The sequence below is a fragment of the Dendrobium catenatum genome, unplaced genomic scaffold, assembly GCF_001605985.2.
Source record: "Dendrobium catenatum unplaced genomic scaffold, ASM160598v2 fragScaff_scaffold_1056, whole genome shotgun sequence".
Lineage (NCBI taxonomy): Eukaryota > Viridiplantae > Streptophyta > Magnoliopsida > Asparagales > Orchidaceae > Dendrobium > Dendrobium catenatum.
Window position 1 is genome coordinate 8,931,906 of NW_021319518.1, and position 19,834 is coordinate 8,951,739.

The window sequence follows — 19,834 nt, forward strand, 5'->3', positions numbered from 1 at the left end:
CTTTAATAGACCAAAAGCAGTCGAACCAAGCAATAAACCAGATCAGTTTTCAAGCTTTTCTGGCATATATTTATTTAAGGTTCAATTTTCTAATATTTTTATGGATTTAATTTTATTATTTTTTATAAAACAAATATTATAACAATATAATGATAGGAGTAAGACAAAGATAAATACCAAAAAATGACAAAATTTATAAAAAAAAATACAAAACCCAAATACATATAGCATAAAACCAATGAAAAAAATCATCCATTAATTTACATATAGCATATAATGATAGGAGGACTCCTTTATTAGATTTAAACGAGAATTTGGCTTTTAATAGGACACAATGGAGAAAAAGGATTCATGTAGCCGACCCCAAGTAGTGGGATAAAGGCTTGATGTTGTTGTTGTTGTTGTTGTATAGAAGTCTGATCAAAGGTGACGATGAATGATATGTAGTGGATGCTAGACCATCTCATAATCAGCAGTCACTTGATCTCAGTCAAAAGGCATTGATTCCTTACATCCAGAAAGATTCGATATGCAATGGAAACAACAAACTGTTAGTACGAGGTAGCAGTCATGAGTTTCAAGAAGAACCTCCCCGATGAATGAGAAAAGGGGAGTCAACATCAAGATAAGGAGATGCCTCATGACATCTAGATAAATCGCCACTGGATCCACAACATTCATACAAGCGAACAAAAGGTGTTTACAAATATTCAAAGTACCCCCACACATGCATCGTAATTTGTGTACACATATGTACACTAAAAGGGGGTATGCAACCCAAACATCTGCATGAGCCCCGACGAGGGTGTTATTGGTACACATGTGACATTTAGGGATGCTGCGCGGATCAATAAATTTGAACCCGATCCTTCTAAGCAGGTAGATAGGAGTCAACAAGATTCTACAAATAATTATTAAATGCCCCCAAACACCCGCATGGGCCTTGACAAGCGTGTTATTGGCACACACACGTGACATCTAGGGATGCTGCGTGGGTCAATAAGTGAATTCAAGTTCATACCCGATCCTTCTATGCGGATAAATAGGAGTCGATAGTGTTCGAACTATCCAACAAATATACGAAGGTGGCAATGGATATATTTATCTTAATACATTCATAACAATATGAATTCACTAATAAATGTATGAAACCTGATCCCCTATCGGCAAATTGATAGGGTCGACATAGTTTAATCAAATGGAAATGACCCTAAAACGCCCTGATGATGGCCGTGTTGAATGAAAATCTCAACCGGAGGGATCCATTTCCAGTATTTCAAAATGCCACCCATAAAGTCCATAATCCAAAAAAATCCAAATTTCACCCAAATTATCCAGATCTAGATATTTAAAATTAAAAATCAACCATCCAAACACTTAAAGCAAATCCATCCACTCTCCGCAATAGTTTGTCGAGATGGACAAATTGAAATTTACTTAAGCTCACATAGAGCTAAATGCCTAGTCAAAAATATCACTAGGATCCATTCTCAAATAATCTCCTGTTAGTAAGGACGTGATACGTATTCTCTAACTGGTAATTTTGCCGCCAAATGGCACCGCAGGATAAACGGTTATGACCCGGGGCCCTCTGAATCGAGTGGTTTTGCCGCCAAATGGCACCACGAAATACCGATTATGGCTACAGTCAATAAGTTTCTTATTGGCATCAAATCCTTGAGATATAAATCATTAGAATATGATCGATAGGGTACAAAGCCTTCTGTTAGCTAAGGTGGATTCAAATTTGTCTCCTTAGGCAAATATCCAACCTAGGTCAACAAGGTCCCCTTGGATGAAGCAATCCATGACTGCCGACAAGGATCCTTTTGTCAGGTTGGGTCGACTACATCCTCTGACTAAGTAGACCAGGGTCCATGATGGCCGGGACGACGGAACCATGGGATCTGGATCGGATCCATCATCCATTCCCCCACCATTCACTTTAAGTGAAAGATGGTGAAATTTCTATTTTAAATGTCAATTTTTCAAATCTCCAAACTCTTAAAATACCTATATCCGTGCTGCTACTATATGCCAGATAACATGTATATTCTACATATCTGATTGACGACTAGCCTTAATCGAAAGTTCTCTCTCGTTATCGGGAGGGGTAATTAACTATAGGGGCTTGCGCCTATAGGAAATCAGAACTCAGATCATAAAGTCCTCACAAAATGAGGGCAAAATCTCTGGGCAGTGTATTATCTACAAATTCATTTGCCTTCCAAAATTTATCCCGGAACTTATTCCGTTAAAATTCCCTCGCTGAAGAAAAAGCAATCAACGCGGGCAGAGGCCGGGGCCGAATTTTCGGAGCCCACATAATTATGGGTATCATTATACTCTAAACCCTTGGACAAGCCAATATGTTTAATTACCGTTTCTTGCTTTATGAATCGACCATTTAGGCTAATTTAGCCAATTTGACCATATAAGCTAAATTGAGTTCAATAAATTATTGAAAATTATTTAATCAATTTTTTCTAAGCCCGTAACTTAGAAATATATGAAAAAAAATCAAATCTAAAGAAATTTTCAAAAAAAAAATCTAAATATAAAAACTTCAAATTAATTTTAAAAAAAAATCCAATAGATGAAATCTTAAAGTGATTGAAAATGTTAAAAAAGATGAAGGTTCACATTTAAATTGCCATAGAAATGAAGAAAATCAGTAGAGAAATTGCTTCGAACAAACAAGAATGTCAGATGGGGCCGAAAGGAAAAAAATGGAGTTTTAGGGGCTGTTTCGTGTGAAATGGGTGGCCGCCTTCAACTTATTTCGTTTCATGCTCTCAAGTTTATATCGTTGACAAATTCCGCTGAGTGTTATTATCAACTGGCACAATGAGCATCTTTTAACTGTTCTTTACCCGGGCACTTGTGACTATTATTGAATTTTATATTCCTTGCATATATGAACCACAACAAAAGAGAGCTTAAAGTACCTTCAGCCAGAGGTCATGTTACTTCACATTTATTCAGCTATTAGAATTTTGCATGGCTTTTTTCTCTACATTTTCCCATTTTATCCGCCTATGATTAATTTTCTCATGATCTTTGTCTACAGGACTTGGAGGCATGCATTTAGTATTATTTAGAGTTGAAGGAAGCAATAGGTTGCCCCCTACAACTCTCTCACCTGGTGATATGGTCTGTGTGAGAACATGCAATAGTAGGGGTGCTGGAGCGACTTCTTGCATGCAAGGCTTTGTTAATAATTTAGGTGAAGATGGATGCAGTATAACTGTGGCACTTGAATCTCGCCATGGAGATCCTACCTTCTCAAAGTTATTTGGAAAGAGTGTTCGTATAGACCGCATTCACGGTTTGGCTGATGCACTAACATATGAGGTAAAAAAAAAAAATAAAGACAAACAAAAAATTATCCATATGCCTTTAACCAGTAGCCAAAGTTTTTTAAGCTGAAACTTGGATGTTTACGATTGTTTGTATTTATAGCCTTGCACTCATGAAAAAAATGTTCTTTTTCCATCAGATGTTCTTTCTGTGTTGCTTTTTTTTTTTTAACTTTAATGAGCTTATTTGATCTGATGAGTTCTTTTCATTCAGTGTGCAAGAGTTTTGAATTAAAGAGCATTCGATTGAATTCTCAGCAATACTTGCGTCATGTGCATAGTTTAAAATTGCGCAATTGAGTGGTTCATCCAATTAATATGCTAATAATCTTTTCTTTTAATGAACAGGGAAGAGAAAAGTGAGTCATGTTGAAGATGAAGATGACATGGCATTCATAGATACAATTGGAGAAGAAGATTCACTTGAAGACTGATATTTTGTGATGGGATATGATTTCATTTTATATGTTTTTTGTATTTTGGGAGTTTTGTTAAACTGATATTTTGTGATTTTGTACTTTGGGACATAATTTTATTGCATCTACTTTCTTATTTTCCAATATTGCTATTATTTTCCTGCTAAAATCCTTAATTTTTCATTTACGCAATTCTGTGTTCGTGAGGCTTACGCCTCAGACCGCCTCGAGGCTTACGCCTCGCCTCACGGACGAAAAACGCCTCGAGGCGCAGTTACGCAATTTTAAACCTTGGTCATGTGAATGTCATTTAAGTGCAAAAATTGTGTTCGTGTGTTTATATATATATATAGACTATCAGCCTTTAGACTATCAACTTTCTAGAAGAATGAACGCCTTTCTCCTCATATATGTTCCACCCTTCATCTAAATTTTTGAATGGTTGAGGTGTAAAATTGCTAAAAGGTAGTTTTTTATTATTAATTTATAATATCAATGCTTCTAACTATTTTCTAGACAAGATTTCTATCCGTCCGAAAGGATGGTAGTCTATCCCCATTCATAGATAATATACTTCTTTTTCTCTTGGAGGCTTTTGATTGTCATATTGTTCTCTAGAAGAAAATCATCATGCTATTGTATCTATTTTGACGATTGAGTGCTAATTGAGTGATGTGCATCTCAATTCAAACTTGTTCATAATATTATGGTTGGAGAGATGCTGCGTCCAAAATGAAATTGAAGATGGCGTGTTAAACAAAGTTGAGAAGGGCAGCCAAGTCTAAAACATGCATCGGGAAAAATTTTTTAATTCACCATTATTTGAGTTATGACATTGTTTCATTTATAGGTATATAATTGGCTTCATTTAAGTGATTAACTTGTGTCTACTGTAGTTAGATGGTCAAGTTCAATACAACATAAATGAGAATGTTATGATGGTTATATGGCAAAATTAGGAAGAACATAACGAGAAATAATTATATTAGAATATTAGATAGAAAGTAGGAGTAGCCTCTATTAAGATCAAGGTTTAAAATTGCGTAAATAAGCCTTGGGGTGTATTTCGTTCGTGAGGCGAGGCGTAAGCCTCACGGACGAAGAATTACGTAAATGCGAATTTAAGTATTCTAGCAGGTAAATAACAGTAAAAGTCTATGATACAATTAAAACATCTAAATAAGAAGTGAACTTAGTGGAAAATAATAAAATAGATGCAATATATGTATCTTATAGCATAATTCGAAGTACAAAAATACAAATTGAAGTCTATCAGAACTTCCAAAGTACAAATAAAAAAGAACATCTAAAATTCAATCATGTCCCATCACTAAATGGGTCTTCAGTGGAGGCATCTTCATCTCCAATTGTATCTATGAATGTCAAATCTTCATCATCTTCAATCTTACCCACTCTTCTCTTCCCTGTTTAATAAGAATGATTAATGTGTTGTTAATTACATATATTTTAAATGTAATAGCACATAAGAAATTGTGAGATACCTTTGCTTGCTTGTTGTGCTGCAGTACTACTGGATGTGTGTGGTGTGGTACTAGTGGATGTGCTCGCTTGATCCCCTTCGCCCCTCAAGACTTCCACACTTAGATCCTCTAGCTGCAGGTCTGATAATGGTAAATCTGTTTCATCATCTATGAACCACTCATTATCAGACGTCACATCATCACTCATCAAAGGGTCCTCATCATCCTTCAACCCCTTGTTCCTCAATCTCTTGTTGTACATAATATACACAAGGGAGTTCATTATGAGTGTTGAAAGTCAATTTCTTCTCTTCATTTGGGGGGCTTTGCGGCTTCATGCACTTCGGGTCGGCCGAGGGACGCTTGGGAGAAATGAATGGGGTATTTGATTAGGCACTTAAGTGAGTGGGACCCATTTTGCTTGAGGCGTACACCTCTCATGTTATTGTGCAATTGCGCCTCTGAAGGCGCACCTCAGGTTCTATGAGACGTACGCCTCTCTTAGTCCCAGAATTGCTTAAGCAATAAGGCGCCTGGGGGTGAAATTGCGCAGAGGCGCACCTCTAATTGCACAATTTTAAACTATGATTAAGATACGCGGTAAAAACATTGTACAACGATCAACTACAGATATGCACTTGTAAAGCATCCAAGGAGAGCTATTTTAAAAGAATGGGAGGGAAATGACAGGTAAGATGCAACAAGGCTAAAATTGCACAAGAAGACTTGCACAATAGAGTTAACTCCTCATATATCATCATCATCATTATCATTTACTTTATCTCAGGTATTTTACCTTATCTCAGGTATTTGGGATAAGACTAAGGATGATGATTATGATTATTAGTTTAAAAGTTAGATAAAAGGAATTTCCTATGCTACAATAAGCTGTCTAATTTACTTTATGGTTCTATTAATATATGATTTTGTGTTAATACTTCGTTTAATTACTCATGAAACTTTCGTTGTTCTCTCAATATAAAATTATTTGGGTGAATTCTCCATTTAGTTCTGTAAGTCAGTATTGTACCCGAATGTTTATGATGATGCTCTGATTCCATGTGCATCCGATCTGGCAGCGCAATTGTGAAGCATTAATGCTTCTCCAGAAGAGTGGTTTACATAAAAAGAATCCTTCACTTGCAGTGGTGGCTACTCTATTTGGAGAAAAAGAAGATTTAGTTTGGCTGGAGGAGAACAAGATTGTTGAATGGAGTGAAGCAGATGTTGATGTTTTAATCAGGGAGGAGAGTTTTGATAATTCTCAAATAAGAGCTATTACATTAGGTTTGAACAAGAAGCGACCTCTCTTGGTAATACAAGGGCCTCCTGGTACTGGAAAGACGGGTCTGCTCACAAAACTGGTTAGTCTAGCAGTTAGACAAGGTGAACGTGTACTTGTGACCTCTCCTACAAATGCAGCTGTGGATAACATGGTGGAAAGGCTTTCAAACTTGGAGCTGAACATTGTACGAGTTGGAAATCCTGCTCGAATATCTGCGTCTGTTGCCTCAAAATCTTTGGGGCAGATTGTGAACGACAAGCTTGCAGTTTTTAAAAAGGAGTTTGAGAGGCGGAAGTCAGATCTAAGGAAGGATCTCAGGCATTGCTTAAAGAATGATTCTCTAGCAGCTGGAATACGTCAGCTTCTAAAACAGCTCGGGAAGACTTTGAAAAGGAAAGAAAGAGATACGATAAAGGAAGTGCTTTCAAGGTCTCAGGTTGTACTTTCTACTAATACAGGTTGTGGCGATCCTCTTATTAGACGATTGGACAGCTTTGATTTGGTTGTTATTGATGAAGCAGGGCAGGCTATTGAACCGTCCTGCTGGATTCCAATTTTGCAAGGAAAACGATGCATACTAGCTGGTGATCAATGCCAGCTTGCTCCAGTGGTTCTCTCTAAGAGTGCTATGGATGGTGGACTTGGCATTTCTCTACTGGAGAGAGCATCAGCTTTGCATGATGGTGTTCTGGTGACAAAACTAACCGTTCAATATCGAATGCATGAAGCAATTTGCAGTTGGGCATCAAAGGAGATGTATGGTGGAACGCTGGAGTCTTCTGCATCAGTTGCCTCACATCTTCTTGTTGATTCCCCATTTGTCAAGGTCCGTTTTAAGTTTAGTATCTTCTTTTTTTGAATCAACAGTGATATATTAACTACAAATGACATCTTAATTGCTACCACATGTTTGTTGAAAATGTGCTAACATTTTCATATTATGTTTGTCACACCTCATTTTGACCTCCTCATAGCCAATCTAGAGTGTGACAAAGAGGGAGACTATGAATAGAGATATATCTTACTAACACCCATCCTAACTTACTTCTATCAGGACCAATTGAATAGGAAATGGTCCATTCAAACTCTTTCAAATTTCAAGTTTCACAAAAGTTAAAACTGGAATTAATATTTTATAACTGGAATCATATTTAAACACATCTAAACTTATATAGTAAACAAGTAAAATACAGAACTTTAGTAAACATTTAAATAACATTTACATATCCAAAAGTGTTTGTACTACTTCTACTTTGACCTCTATGTAAACCAAAATGTATGTACACAAAAAGGGAAATCAATCATCCTATCTAGTACTCCACCTACTCCTTCCCTTTTTCTATAGTACAACCACTGCTAATGAGCTAGAGCTCAATGAAATACATAAGTAATGTATAAGAAATAATAATATGTTTGTAATCAATTGGGAATAACATGGAAATTCTATAATAAGCATAACTGTACAAAATATCATTTCATGTTCTGTTTATTGATCAATATTTTAGGCAAGTTATATGATGATTATAGGCTTTTGCACACTCACAACTCTTTAAATTAAGGTTGAATCAGTATTTCCAACTTTTAGATTTGAGGTTGATCTCGTTTGGGTACTCACATTGCTAGGAATTAGTTCTCCTAGATCCTGCATTCTTTTCCTTTTGTACACCACCTCTACAAAATCTCTCATTCAACCCACTACTTGCTTTAGCTCTCTTCCTTCTTTCCTTAACTTAATTCAATAACAATTACTGAATTTGTCTTCTTACTGTCGGCTGTTTTCAGCGACTGCGACAGCATTTTAGCAAAATTCAGCAACCACCATTACCTAATATCAACAAACAACAATGCCCTTAGCTGTTCTTAGCACTTCTTGCTTGGATTATCTCCGTGATGGTTGTTTGGACTTTTACCAAGCAATACGATTGCTGTGATTTGAGTTTACACAGAAAATTTTATCGCATAGATCCTCTTTGGTTTATTTTTTGACTAACGTCCATTTGTATTATGTTCAAATATCTCATACCTAACTGTCTTCTAAATCCAACCGATCAAATTAGGAGTTCACTTGAGGTGCCACATTTGGTTTAATAATTGTTCTTGCAAGATCAAATGAGTCATTACTGAACCTTGGCTAGTCGACTAAGGTGAGTTGTTGGAGAATGACTCATCTGCCACAAGTCGCTATGGGCTTGATCCTACCTTGGTTGTTTGGGTTTCAAGTAGTTATCCCTTTGTGTTGGATTAATCATGATCATGTATCAATGCCGAATTGTGGTACTATAATGGAATTACTTTGCGATAGCAGTGTGATTCCTAGTGAGCATGGGAATTTTCTCTGGATCTTATTCATGGGCTGCCATTTAGATGAATTTGATTTTTTTTTTCTTTTGGAGTTATTTATTTAAGCTCATTGGCTTCTGTAGTCTTAGAACATAAGATCATGTCATTTACATCTCTAGTGATGTAGACAAAGGGGGGGTCAACACAAATCCAAAATAAATCAAATTTTGGCTTCCCTTGAGTCTACTAGCTCAATCCATTTGAGCTGAAATTTTAGCTCATTTATGAGCTGATCTTTAGTTCATTTATTGAACTAAGGGTTAGCTCATTATTAGCTAACATTTTAGTTCATTTATTATCTTATATTAAATGTCTTTTTATGCTTTTTAAGTTATGATGTCTTTTGGAATTCCAAACTAGCTTTTGGAATTCCAAGACTTGCTTTTTATGATGGCTCCTTGGCTTCCTCCTTTGGTTGCCGTTTCCCGTGCCATGCCTCTTGAGATTCCGGCCGGCTACTCCTTTCCCGAGGCCATGGCTTCCCGGTTTCGGTCGGCCTCCTTGGCTCCCGTGGATGGCTCTTCGGTTTCTTGGCTTTGGGTTGATTTCCATAAAAAGCAAGAGTATTTAATGCTTTTGATGCTTAGTTTCTTGTGTTAAAATTAATGTAATGTGTCTCTTTGTATTCCCTTTCATACCTATATATATGGGGGGTATTGTAATGTTTTAAATAGTTATGTGATATTTGATTTTTGGAAAAAAATCTGTTAACCGGCGGATTGCTTGGAAATCCTGCGGGCTCTTTCCACCCTTCTTTCTCATCCCCTCCGGAAATCCTGCAGGCTCTTTCCACCTTTCTTCTCGGGCTTCTAATCTCTTCGTCTCTCCGCAAGTGCCGCTCCACCTGTATCCTTCTTCTCTAAGTGCAGTAACTTTAGGGTGTCTCGTTTGAGTCGTCGTCATTTTGTTTGCAAGAGTCATTTGTATTGTTGTAAGTTTTCTTTTGTTTAGTTTAAATTGAAATGTAAGAGTTTGTTCGTCTCTTTTCTCGTCTTTAGTCAATTTCGTCCGTAGAAGTCCGTCGTGTCTTTTGTGATCAAGAGATATAGGATCACCTATATTTTTTGGTCGCATCATCTAGCATGAGAATTACTTATAGATTGAGTTTCATCACTTATTATAATTGATACAAATGTCCATCAAATATATTTTTGAAATGACAATCATATTTCAAACGAAAGTTGATATAAAGTTTCATTATAGTCTTGCATTTTGTTAATTAAAACAATTGAAATTAGAGTTGTAAATGAATAGAGTCAAGCTAACTACTAAAATATTCAAGCTTATCATTTGTTTTCTCTAACAAGTTCAAAGCTGAGCTTAAACCTAATTAAAGAACGTAAAATAAAATACATGTATATTAATATTAAAAAAAATGTATATTAATATTTTATAAAATCATTGAACTTTGATCTGAGTAGTTTGAAGAACACATTGTTGATCTTCACGGCCACAATTTTAAAGTCCTTCATGCCTTTGGTCCTCTATCTGGTCAAATCTTGTAGACTTTCACTTCATTAATTTTTTAGCAAACTGGTGTTTGTCTCCCTCAATTGACCTTCGGCTCAGTTTTAGTGAGATGATTGCTAGCCATCAACGGCTATGCTACCAAAACCTAGCAGTAACTTTGTTATCATTAGATAGCGGTAGGTAAGGTTGTCATACTCGAACATTGATGACATATTCACGGCCTCTAATTGGAGGCACGTTAGTTGATGTCATCGTTGAAACAACCAGCAAGAAGGGAAGCACGTTGAAGGAATGCTTATGCATTTGGTTTTTATTTGAGTTTAAAAAAGAACAAATAGTAAACAAAAAGGAACTTAAAATAAAATACATACAGATTAAGAAAATTCCATCATATTCAATTTCAGGATATATGAATATGGAGGCTTCCAGTTTGTACTATGGTTAACTTTAAGTCAAGTATGTTGTCATATGCAATATATAAACATCTAGATGATATCAAAGATAATTAAGAACTCAAACCCTACAATGGACCTTATTAACTTATACAAATAATGCATAAACACAAATCATGTGTTGGCACATTGATAATCATGATGTTGAATTCAAAAGCATGGCAATGCACTCTAGGATGGTAATGCAGACAATGCACTCTAGGATGGTAATGCACTCTAGGCTCTCAAATGATCTTAAATATACACCAGATACTTCAATAAACATCTAAGTAATCCAAATGATAATAAAACCCCTTAGTCTTATCTTCAGAATCGTGATGACAATCCTATTGATTATATAACTAAGAACATGGGTCTAATTTTTTTATTCTTAATTGATTTAAGGATCATGATGAGTTGCCAGTATTGGGTTGTCTTGCTTACAAGGCAAAATCATCAGGCCTACTATTAGGCTTACTCCAACATCCTAGTCATAAGGTTCAAATGTGGGCATGTTGAAAGCCAAGACTGTAACCCCGACCTTCTAAGCAACTCACAAATAGATGAATGACTCTCAGACTTCAAATCATGTTTAATCATCAAACACAAGTAAAAAAAAACTTAAATGATGTACAATGTTCCTATCATTGTAGCGTAACATAAAGTCAACAAACTCATTAAATTAAAACTTAAGCCTTTCTAATGATTTAAGACTCAACCCTAAGCCAAGTTTGCAATAAAGATGCTATAATATATCTTAATTAATGAGATCAATATAATTCTAACAAGGCTCCTCATTACAAATTTAATTAATCGTCTCACCTTAGCTATAGGGGAAAGATCATAAGATCCATTATTAGGCTTTTCTTATCCTCGAGATTATTAAGTCCCACATATGAGCCTTTCAATGGATGTAAAGCCCAATTGCAATTTAAACTTAAAGTCATCTCCCATGCCAACAAGCTCATTAATTATAATCAAATCTCATGTGTTACAAATTCACTTATTTAATCAAATTAAAATTCACAGGCAACAACTAGTCATGTCATGCCTTTAAAACCATATAATTGGTCGTGTACAACACCTTTGAACCACAAATGACATTGTTGTACGTCTTAAATGCACTTCTGATGTAGGTAGGGGGGGGGGGGGGTCAAATTAAATCTTAAATTTTTTTCCCGGGGGGGGGGGGGGGGGGGTCAAATCAAATCCTAAATTTTGGTTTTGACTTCCCTTGGGCTTGCTAGCTCATTAATATTTTGAACTGAAATTTAGCTCATTATGCGCTTGTTTTTTGTTCATTTATTGAAGTAAAAGTTTAGCTCATTTATGTAAGTTTAGTGGAAGCTCATTATGGTGGATTTTGGCCCTTTGGTTCCCGTGGATGGCTGCTGGTTTTCCCGTGCTTGGCCCTTTAGTTCCCATGGCTGGCTGGCTGTTTTCCCATGCCTTGTCCCTTGGTTTCCCGTGGTTGGCTGTTGGTTTCTCGTGCTGGGTCGTTTTCCCGTGCCTTTGCCCCTTTGGTTCTCGCGGCTGGCTGCTCGGTTCTACGACTGGCTGCTCGGTTTCGTGGCTTTTCTGCTTGGTTCCCGTGGGCTTCCTTCTCTGTTTTGCTATACCGTTTGGGGCTGTTGTGTTGTGGCTTTTGGCCTTCCATTTCTTATTTTTAATTAAGGTATTAAGTATATTTTTGAGAGCTAGTGCCTTCTTTTGCCTATATATAGAAGTTGTTTTTGATCGTTAAAAGAGGTGAAAAATGCAATTTTTGGAGTAAGAAAAACTGAGGTTTTTGGAAAAGCTTGAGAGCTTTGTCCATTTCTTCTTCTTCCTTCAAGGAAAGCTTGCGAGCTTCTCCTCTTTCGTCTCGGCCTCTTATCCCTTCTTCTCTCCGCAAGATCGACGCCATCAGTATCTTTCTTCTCAAGGAATGCAAGTTTAGGATTTTATGTCAAAGTTTGTATGCGTCATTAGTATGTGTCATTTATAAGTCCTTTTATAATAGTAAATTTTTATTTTGTCTATTTTGTGTAATTTTGTTTATCCTAGTAAGGTCATATTTTTTCTAGCAAAAAAATTAGGGGTCTCCTAATTTTTTTGCTTACTTTTGCGTGCATCAAATTTGGTATCAGAGCAAGTTCTTATCTCGGTTGTCGAATGAGTCTTGGTGAGTCATATCAATTGTTGTGTGTCATGTGAGTCTAAATTTCTTTAGGTAGAGTCTTTCTTTCTTCGAGTCTAAGTTTCTTATTGAGTCTTTTTTTTAGAAAAATGGAAAAAGACAAAAAGATTGATTCAGTCAAAGGAGGAAGCAAGCCAGAAGATCGAGAAGTCCAAATTCCATTGGATAGATGGGTTCCAACGGAACAAAGTTCAATAGATCCGCTACAAAATGAGTTGTATAAAATCCAATATCTAATGTTCTTATGTGATGAGAAATACTAGAAAAGGAAGAAATATCTTCAAGAACAATTCGAGAAAGAGCAAGAAGAAATCCTGAAGAAATTCGAGGCAAAGATTCAAGAGTTAGATGCACTCCCACCGTCTCCTCGAATCAAATCCAAAGACAACTCATTAGGAGATGAGTTTTTCAAGTTGGGGAGTCTGATGTAGGCGGGGGGGGGGGGGTCAAATCAAATCCTAAATTTTGGTTTTAACTTCCCTTGGGCTTGCTAGCTCATTAATATTTTGAACTGAAATTTAGCTCATTATGAGCTGGTTTTTTGTTCATTTATTAAAGTAAAAGTTTAGTTCATTTATGTAAGTTTAGTGGAAGCTCATTATGGTGGATTTTGGCCCTTCGGTTCCCGTGGATGGCTGCTGGTTTTCCTGTACTTGGCCATTTGGTTCCCATGGATGGCTGCTGGTTTTCTCGTGCTTGGCCCTTTGGTTGCCACGGCTGGCTGGCTATTTTCCCATGCCTTGTCCCTTGGTTTCCCGTGGCTGGCTGTTCTTTTCCTGTGCTGGGTGGTTTTCCAGTGCCTTTGCCCCTTTGGTTCCTGCGGCTGGCTACTTGGTTCTGCGGCTGGCTGCTCGGTTCCGTGGCTTTTCTGCGTTCCCGTGGGCTTCCTTCTTTGTTTTGCTGTACCGTTTGGGGCTGCTGTGTTGTGGCTTTTGGCCTTCCATTTCCTATTTTTAATTAAGGTATTAAGTATCTTATCCTAAGGTCATATTTTTTCTAGCAAAAAAATTAGGGGTCTCCTAATTTTTTTGCTTACTTTTGCGTTCATCAACTTCGCTACATACTGATAGGAAATACTTGAGTCCGCAAGTAACCCTAAGGTAATACTTGAGTTCGCAAGCAATCCTACGCTAAACGGAAGAGCCAACAACAGGTTTTCTGCTGTCTACAGCAGAAATCAGCACTAAACCAAAGGAAAATGGATAGAAAGCAGAGAGAAAATCAAACAAACACTTGTATTCCACTAGTAGAAGAATAGAAAACAGCAAAGATATATTCGTTCTTCAATCCGAGAGAAAGAACAACTCTCCAATCTCCGGCGATGCCAAGAGCCCAAAACCAAGAAATCCCTAGATCTCAAATTCTCATTCCAAATTCAAGATAATTCCCTCATCCCTCCTATTCCTCCTAACATCAAAGGATCATTAACACTTACCTAAACAACCCTTACATTCAAAATCACCTCCCCCCCCGCCCCCCGCTCTATTTTTCCGCCTGCAGTAAACCTGGACCGGCCCAGGAGGGGCCGGCTCCATAACATTACTCCCCTCCCAAAAACTCACCTTGTCCTCAAGGTGAAACGAGGAAAATTGCTCTTTCATTCTTTCCAGCGGTTCCCATGTACCATCGAAATCAGGGAGACCCCTCCATTTAATCAGTACTTCTTTATTCCCCTTTTTGTTTGATCGAACTCCTGTCAGCTCTAGTGGCTCTAGAACCACCTCTAAGTCCTCCGTCATGGTATCTGGAAGTTCTTCACTTGTTGCATGCTCCCCTATGGCCTTTCTCAGCTGAGACACATGGAACACTGGATGTATGGTTGCTGATTGGGGAAACTTCAATCAGTACGCCACCGCACCGACCCTGTTCAACACTTTATAGGGACCAAAGTACTTGTGTGCTAGTTTCTGATTCCTTCTTCTGGCCACTGTCTGCTGCCGATAGGGTCGTAATTTCAGGAACACCTTCTCCCTCACTTCAAATTGCATGTCTCTCCTATGTGAATCCGCCTGCTTCTTCATGATATGTTGGGCCCTCATCAGATGTTTCTTTAATTCTTCCAGCACCTTGTCTCTGTCTTCCAAATACTGCTTGACTGACGACACAGGTGTACTACCTCTTCCACAGTGCACCAAGGGTGGAGGGTCCCTTCTATACAACACTTTGAATGGGGTCATCTGGGAGGCGGAATGGTACAAGGTATTGTACCAATATTCGGCCCAGGGTAGCCATTTTGCCCACATCCACAGGGTCTCCGACACAAAACACCTCAAATAGGTCTCCAAATTTCGGTTCACCACCTTCGTCTGACCGTCTGTCTGTGGATGGTAAGCGGTGCTTCTCTTGAGGATAGTGCCCTGCAATCGGAACAGCTCCTTCCAAAACTGACTAAGGAACACCTTGTCTCGATCTGTCACTATCGATTAAGGAACCCCGTGCAGTCTAACAACCTCCCTGATGAATGATGCTGCCACTGACACTGCGGTGTAGGGATGTTGCAGAAGGATGAAATGTGCTACTTACTAAGCCTGTTCACCACCACCATGATGACAGTGTATCCCTCTGATCGAGGTAATCCGTCGATGAAGTCCATTGACACCTCCCAAACAAAATTTGGTAATGTCAAAGGTTGTAGCAATCCTCCTGCAGTCATGGCCATGTATTTGTTTCTCTGGCACACTTCACACCTCGCCACCATCTCCTCCACATTCTTATGCATCCCTTTCTAGTGGAGCTCAGCCGCTAGCCTCCTGTATGTCTTCTGAACTCCTGAATGGCCTCCAATTGTGCTGCCATGGAACTCCTGCAACAAGTGGGGAATATGGATGGAGGTTCGTGGCATCACAAACCTCCCTTGATACAGTAGCCTCTCCCCCTCAATGTAGTACCCAGGATGACTACTCTTGTCTTTATTTAAATCTTCTCTGATCTTCCTCAATTCTTCATTCAACCTACTTTCTTCCTTAATGGCCCCCCAATCTACCATCAATGGAACAGAAACAACAAACTTTTGAAGCCCCCCAACACATCTGGGTAAAGCATCGGCTGTCTTATTCTCCAAACTAGGCTTATATTAGATCTTAAAATCATAGCCTAATAGTTTGGATAACCACCTCTAATGCTCTTCAATCACCATCATTTTCTCTAACAAATACTTCAAGCTCCTCTGAACAGTCTGCACAATAAGTGTCTTCCCAAGAGATACGGTCGCCACTTTTGAATAGCCAAGACAATGGCCATCAGCTCTCTTTCATATACTGACTTTAATCTAGCTCTGGCTGAAAGCACTTGACTGAAGTATGCTACTGGCCTCTGATTCTGCATCAACACTGCACCTAGCCCATATCCTGATGCATCCGTCTCTACTACAAAGACCTGACCAAAGTCTGGAAGAGCTAGAACATGAACAGTTGTCATGGCTTCATTTAACCTCTCGAACGCCTCGGTGGTTGCCTCTCCCCAGCAATTATTGTCCTTCTTCAGCTGCTCAGTCAAAGGCCAGGCAATGGTACCGTACCCCTTCACAAAGTTCCTGTAGTATCCAGTTAATCCCAGGAAACCCCTCAACTCCCTGAGGTTCCTAGGTAGTGGCCATTTCTGCATTGCCTCAATTTTAGTTTGATGTGCTGTCACTCCTTGGGATACCACATGTCCCAAGTACTCCACACTTGCATGAGCAAAACTGCTCTTCTTCAAGTTAGCTTTCAACTGATGCTCCTGAAGCACTTCTAATACCACCCTTAGATGCTCCAAGTTCTCCTCTACAGTCCTGCTGTACACCAGGATGTCATAAAAAAAGACCAGGACAAACTTTATGAGGTGCTGCTTGAATATCCTGTTCATCAAGGATTGAAAAGTTGCAGGAGCGTTAGTCAATCCGAAGGGCATTACCAGGAATTCATAATGTCCCTCAATTCACTGATCGGTTTTTCCCCTTCTTTCAGGGTGATGGTGTGCTCCAGCTCTCTCTGAGGAGGTAAACCCTGGGGGGTTTGAAATACCTCGCTGAACTGATGTTTGAGCGGCTGCACTGACGATGGAACATTGCCTTCTTCCTCGAGTCTTATCCCTTCCAAGCGGTGCAACTCCACCAAGTATCCTCCTCCCTCCCCCTTAATGGTTCTGATTAGGGATTTGAGAGAAACCCCAGCCTTGGTAAGCCCAGCATCACCCTGAATCATCCTCCTTTTTCCCTCTATCACTAGCTCCATCATCAGTGTCTCCCAATTGATCTAGGTCTCCCCCAATGCCTGCAGCCACTTCATCCCCAATATGACGTTAGTGCTCTCCAATTCCAAGGGGAGGAAGTCCTCCCTCACCTGGATCCCCTGAATTTTCAGCACCACTCCTCTACAAACTCCTCTACCCATCTCCACTTTCCCCGTGCCCATTATCACCCCATACCCTTCAGTATCCACTAACTCCATCCCCAACAGCTCAACAATCTGGGTGGAAATGAAGTTGTGGGTTGCCCCACTATTTATCAGCACCACCACCTCATGGTCAGCTATCTCTCCTTTTACTTTCATAGTGTGACTCGGAGTGAATCTCACTATAGAGTTCAGAGAGACTTCTGTCACATCCAGGTGCAGCTTCTCCTCGTCCTCCTCTTCAGATTTGCTCCCACCTCCCTCCTCGTCTTCCTCGTCTTCACAGACAAGGAGAACTTGAAGAGTTCAGTCCTTGCACCTATGCCCTGGCATGTACTTCTCATCGCACCTGAAGCACAACCCCTTTGCTCTCTTATCCTGCATCTCCTTTTCTGTCAACTTTTTGAAATGTCCGCCATTTCCCCCTCCAGCCTTCTCCTTGGGTGCTTCCTTCTGACTCCCTTGCGCTCCCTCTTTTGTTGGTAAGAATGTGGTAGTCATCTTGTATGAGCCCCCAGAGTAGTTCCCTCGAGCTCCTCTTTCTGATTTCTTCTGGTCTTCCACCAATTGTGCTAGCTCCATAGCCTTTCCTAGGCTCTTCGGCTCCAACACCCTGACTGCGGTTCGGATCTCTGGTTTCAGCCCTTTCATGAAGTTCCCTTCCAAGGCTGACTCTAAAATGTGATCTAATCTGCTAGCCAAGTACTCGAACTTGTCCCGGTAGTCTGCCACGGTCCCCTCCTGAGTCAGAGCAAAGAATTGCTCATAGAAGTCTCCTCCCCCATCGGCTCGGAAACACTCTAGTAAGCAATCCTTGAACTCTCTCCAGCTCCGGATGGGCTCCTTCCTACCACGCCACTAATACCAGGCCAATGCCTTTCCTTCCAAACATAATCCCGCCGCCGTTAGCTTTTCTTCCTCTGTCAAGTAATGCTCCACCTTGTAGATCCAGCCATGGCCATCTTCACCCTCAAAGACGGGCATCTTCAGCTTCCTTACCCGTGGGTCTCCTCTGTTTCCCCGGTATCCTCCATAACCTCCTATTCCTCGAAGGGGAAGAGTTCCCCAAGTGTTCCGATCATCCCTCCGACAATTATACTCGAATCCCTCCTCATACTCTCCTCTTCTCCCTTCAAAATCATCACCTTGACGCTGAATTCCTTCAAATTCAGCACCTCGACGATGACGTTCCTCCCTTCTTCCTTCAAAAACAGCCCCTCACCTCGGCGATGAATTTCTTTCCTTCCCCCTTCAAAATCAGCACCTCGACGCTGGATTCTTTCAAATTCAGCACCTCGGCGATTGAATTTTTCCATCTTTCCGACAAAATGAGCCTCCCGTTGGTCGTATCCCCTACTCATCTCTTCTCTAGAAGCGGTTCTAGAGGGGGCATGTCGTTCTCCTCCTCCAGGATCTCCACCTCCGAATTCCTCCTCCCTTGTAACGGGATTGGATTTTCTCCAATTCCATGGCCGTCGGTGTTCTCTCGTACTTCCGAGGCCGTCTGATTGGTCTTCATTTCAAGTAATTTCTTCATCATCTCTTCCATCACAGTGAACTTCCCCTCCAACCTTTCATTGTTGGAGGTGATTTGATTTTGAAAGTCGAAAATTTTTTCCTCCAAATTGGATTTCAATTGTCCGATTTCGCCTTCCAAGACTTCCACCTTCTTTTCGGCCATCGTTCTTCCCAAGAATCACAAAGATCTTTTTCCGGAAACGAAAAATCCGCTGAAATTTCAGGATTTCAGCCGCCAACGGTCCCAAAAATGACGCTCTGATACCAATTTGATAAGAAATACTTGAGTTCGCAAGTAACCCTAAGGTAATACTTGAGTTTGCAAGCAATCCTACGCCAAACGGAAGAGCCGAAAGCTGGTTTTCTGCTGTCTACAGCAGAAATCAGCACCAAACCAGAGGAAAACGGATAGAAAGCGGAGAGAAAATCAAACAAACACTTGTATTCCACTAGTAGAAGAATAGAAAATAGCAAAGATACATTCGTTCTTCAATCCGAGAGGAAGAACAACTCTCCAATCTCCGACGATGCCAAGAGCCCAAAACCAAGAAAACCGTAGATCTCAAATTCTCATTCCAAATTCAAGATAATTCCCTCATCCCTCATATTCCTCCTAATTAACATCAAAGGATCATTGACACTTACCTAAACCACCCTTACATTCAAAGTTTTCCCCCAATTTGCATTAAACCAAGCCATGGGCCCACCTCATTGTTAAGCCCCCCCCCCCCCCCTTCCTCTGGTTTTCCCCCCGCAGTAAACCCTTGCTCTGTTTTTCCGCCTGCAGTAAACCTGGACCTGTCCAGTCGGCCCAGAAGGGGCCGGCTCCGTAACACATACATACACTTCCTTCACCCTAATTTGCTTGAGATGCTTGAGAGAATGCAACTCACAATAACTAATTAGGCTCCCAGAATGTTACAATTTAAATCCTGCTGATATGACATATTGGATCTATTGTTATACATAGGGTGATAAATTATGA

At 39.7% G+C, this 19,834-nt stretch overlaps 1 protein-coding gene across 3 annotated transcripts in view; it reads left to right on the forward strand.

Moving 5' to 3' along the window:
* The window catches only part of LOC110105609 (DNA-binding protein SMUBP-2), a 57,171-nt gene that overhangs the window by 25,335 nt on the left and 12,002 nt on the right, over nucleotides 1-19,834 (forward strand). For all 3 annotated transcript variants that reach the window (XM_020835184.2, XM_020835182.2, XM_020835183.2), the window contains exons 3-4: nucleotides 3,071-3,354; nucleotides 6,336-7,367. In XM_020835184.2, coding sequence (XP_020690843.2) covers nucleotides 3,071-3,354; nucleotides 6,336-7,367 — 1,316 coding nt within the window. The remainder of the gene's footprint in view (nucleotides 1-3,070; nucleotides 3,355-6,335; nucleotides 7,368-19,834) is intronic.